The sequence below is a fragment of the Aplysia californica genome, unplaced genomic scaffold (genome assembly GCF_000002075.1).
Source record: "Aplysia californica isolate F4 #8 unplaced genomic scaffold, AplCal3.0 scaffold00005, whole genome shotgun sequence".
NCBI lineage: Eukaryota > Metazoa > Mollusca > Gastropoda > Aplysiida > Aplysiidae > Aplysia > Aplysia californica.
The window spans coordinates 973,843-977,115 of NW_004797275.1; the positions used below are offsets into that span (position 1 = coordinate 973,843).

General features: G+C 40.5%; 1 protein-coding gene across 1 annotated transcript in view; it reads right to left on the bottom strand.

Moving 5' to 3' along the window:
- LOC101860458 (T-box transcription factor TBX20) overlaps nucleotides 1-3,273 on the bottom strand; it is a gene marked incomplete in the record, with an annotated part of 27,783 nt that overhangs the window by 17,443 nt on the left and 7,067 nt on the right. The window contains 3 exon segments of the mRNA XM_013080212.1: nucleotides 444-600; nucleotides 1,072-1,188; nucleotides 1,764-1,869. Of these exon segments, the coding sequence (XP_012935666.1) occupies nucleotides 444-600; nucleotides 1,072-1,188; nucleotides 1,764-1,869 (380 nt within the window).

Consider the following 3,273-nt stretch of genomic DNA (forward strand, 5'->3'; position numbering starts at 1 on the left):
CAGGCAGTACAAACACGTGAGCAGGTTCATTCGTGTTTTTGCTCTTTATTATTTCGACTGACCACCTTTACTCTGCGGTAATCTCCTAGTTGCACAAAAGAGGTACACTCAAGATTTATAAATGTGTCAGAGTTCATACCAACTTCGTGAAGACTCTATGCCCTCCTGCAGAAGTGAGTACCTCGCAAGCATGAGGCAAAAGCGAGAGATTAGGAGAAGCTGCCTAGAGAGATAATGACAAATAGAACGATAGTGAGAGAGAGAGAGAGAGAGAGAGATAGAGAGAGAGAGAGAGAGAGAGAGAGAGAGAGAGAGAGAGAGAGAGAGAGAGAGAGAGAGAGAGAGATCAATATCTAGCATGCGATGACACAAACCAGAACATCCTGTTCTATAGGTTTAATAAATAACCATTTACTGTATAGCTATCTGGTCTATGGGCCCACCTGTCCTGGTTTTCCAGCGTCACTGTTAGTCAGCTTGAGCCGTTCAAATGAAACAATCTGGGAACAGATTGCTTGTCCACTGATTGGTCCATCAGGAGTGACGTGGACAGGAGGAGATGGCAGAGCATCTCCTGATCCAGAAACTATCCAACGGGAACTGAAAAATAATACGGCAACTTAAATTATTTGAAGGAATACTTGTTAACCTGATGGTGATGTTAAACTAGTTGGAATATTCATGGATTTTCTTCAAGCTCAAAAGAATGAATATCTCTTGTAAATTGAAATAGAGAAACACGTGATAGGTAATGAAATACTACTACTACTACTACTACTACTACTACTACTACTACTACTACTACTACTACCACTAAAAGAGATAACAATATCAGTATATATATATATGCAAGCAAACAAATGAACAAACGAGCAAAAGGTATTATGTGGCAAATATATCAGTTTTTCAACAAACAAAACAAAACCCAAACCAACAAACAAACAAACAGACAAATAAACAAGCAAACAAACAAACAAAGGTATTACCTGTGATAAATATTGGTATTTTTACAAACAAACCAACTAACGAACGAACCAACCAACAAACAAACAAACAAACAAAAAGTGCCACCTGTGGTATATGTATCGGTGTTTCCTCGTGTCAGGTTGCAGGAACTCCAGTTTGAGTGAGTACAGTTTGTCTGGGTTCAGGCCGCTCACCCTCAGTTTGAGACTGGGAAACATGCGCCTGTGGTAGGGGAAGTGTACAGTCACACCTGCCCTAACGACCACCCACCTGTCCAAGACAATCTCTTGTACAAACGACAACTTATTTCCCACTCCTTTCTACTTCTCTTTCTTTCTCCCCTTCCCCCTTCCCACTCTCTTTCTCTCCCCACTTTTTCTTTCTCTCTCTCTCTCTCTCTCTCTCTCTCTCTCTCTCTCTCTCTCTCTCTCTCTCTCTCTCTCTCTCTCTCTCTCTCTCATTCTCTCTCTCTCACATACACACACTGTCTCTCTCTGATTTTTTTCTCTCTCTCTTTCTTTCTCTCTCTCTCCTACACACATGCCCCCCCCTCTCTCTCTCTCTTTCTGGGTTGGGTTGTGTAGTGCTGTATTCGGTTGAGTGTATGTGTGTGTGTATGTGTGTGTGTGTGTGTGTGTGTGTGTGTGTGTGTGTGTGTGTGTGTGTGTGTGTGTGTGTGTGTGTGAGAGAGAGAGAGAGAGAGAGAGTCTGTACGTGTGTGTTTGTGCATTTGTGTATATGAGTTCTAAAATTTTGTTTCTGTGTGTGTTGTCATAAAAGATCTATTCATAGCTCACCGTCCAGATTTTGTAATGATCATTTCAGTTCCGAGTCTGTGAAAAGATGCCCACAAGTCGGCATGACAGAGCTCTACAACAATGCTCTTTGCAAGACCGTTCTCGTCTGTGAAGAAATAGAAATACAAAATCATATACACGAACCAAAAATCATAGGAAAAGTGGTAAATCACTAGTCAAAGAGATCTAAAAAAATTACTTATAGAAATTGACACGATGAACAGATAGTATTTCTGTAGTTTTATTATTTAATATTCTCAAGATTCTTCTTCTTCTTGTTCTTGTTTTCTTGTTTTTGTTCTTGATCTTGTTTTTGTTCTTGTTCTTGTTCTTGTTCTTCTTAAACCAGGGTCTATGGTGCAGCAGTTAGAAACTTTGCGTCAAAAGCAAGAGTTCGATTTCACTTTTTGTATGTGTATGTGTGTGTGTGTGTGTGTGTGTGTGTGTGTGTGTGTGTGTGTGTGTGTGTGTGTGTGTGTGTGTGTGTTTGTGTGGTTGGGGGGGGGGGGTGATTTTATTTTGAGTATGTCAATCATTCCCTTGGGGTGGTGTTCCTTTTCAACCAGGGTTTGCCCTCAGTCATGGTGGGAGGACCAACATTTGGATTGGGCTTAGGTAGCTTCCACTTCTTTACCACCAAATAGCAAGCAATAAGAACAAAACAGTGGTGACTTTTCTATTCTCATGGCGATCCCCGACCCTTTGAGAACCATTCAAAGGAGAAAAGTTATCTTTGTCTTCCTTCTCTTTGTTCTACGACGTTAATTTCTTCTGGATGGTGGGGACGAAGCCGTTTCACCTCCAAATGTCTCTACCCAATTTTCGTCTAATGAAAAAGTGGCCTCAAAAGTGGTTTGATGCAATTAGTAACTGTTAACTCTCAGCGGTAAACAACAACAAATATGCACACACCACACTCCAAACATCTACCGTCTGTGAGCTGGATTAAGCCGTGTTGTCGCGTAAATTAGAACGCACATAACAAATGTCCAATGGATTGTAGCTGGCCTCCTAAAATGAACAAAAATGTGTCAATGGGAGTGTAAAACACCTACTCAAGAATTTTTTGAAAAAGAAACAGAAACCACAAAGAAGCACTTAAATCAGATTTTAGAAATGTATGTTTTAGTCATCTGAAAAGACAGGAAATGGGATGGACCTTCCGAAAAAAAAATTGATAAAGAAAATACATCAAGAGGGTGAGTAACGGCGAGCAGTGGAAAGATTATCGGCTGACTAATGTCAGATGATAAGCTGTGAGGGGAAGGAGTGACTCGTGGTTGCAAGGTAATGTTTCCTAATTGCTGTTTGGAAAAAGGAAAAAAACCACCAAAAAAAACAAAAGGAAACAAAACAAAATATGCCATCTCGGAAACGGGATTGTTGTTGCGCTTAGTCGTCTTCTTGTTCTTGTTCTTGTTCTTGTTCTTGTTCTTGTTTTTCTTCTTGTTTTTCTTCTGCTTCTTTTTCTTCTTCTTCTTGTACTTCTCCTCCTCCTCCTCCTCCTCCT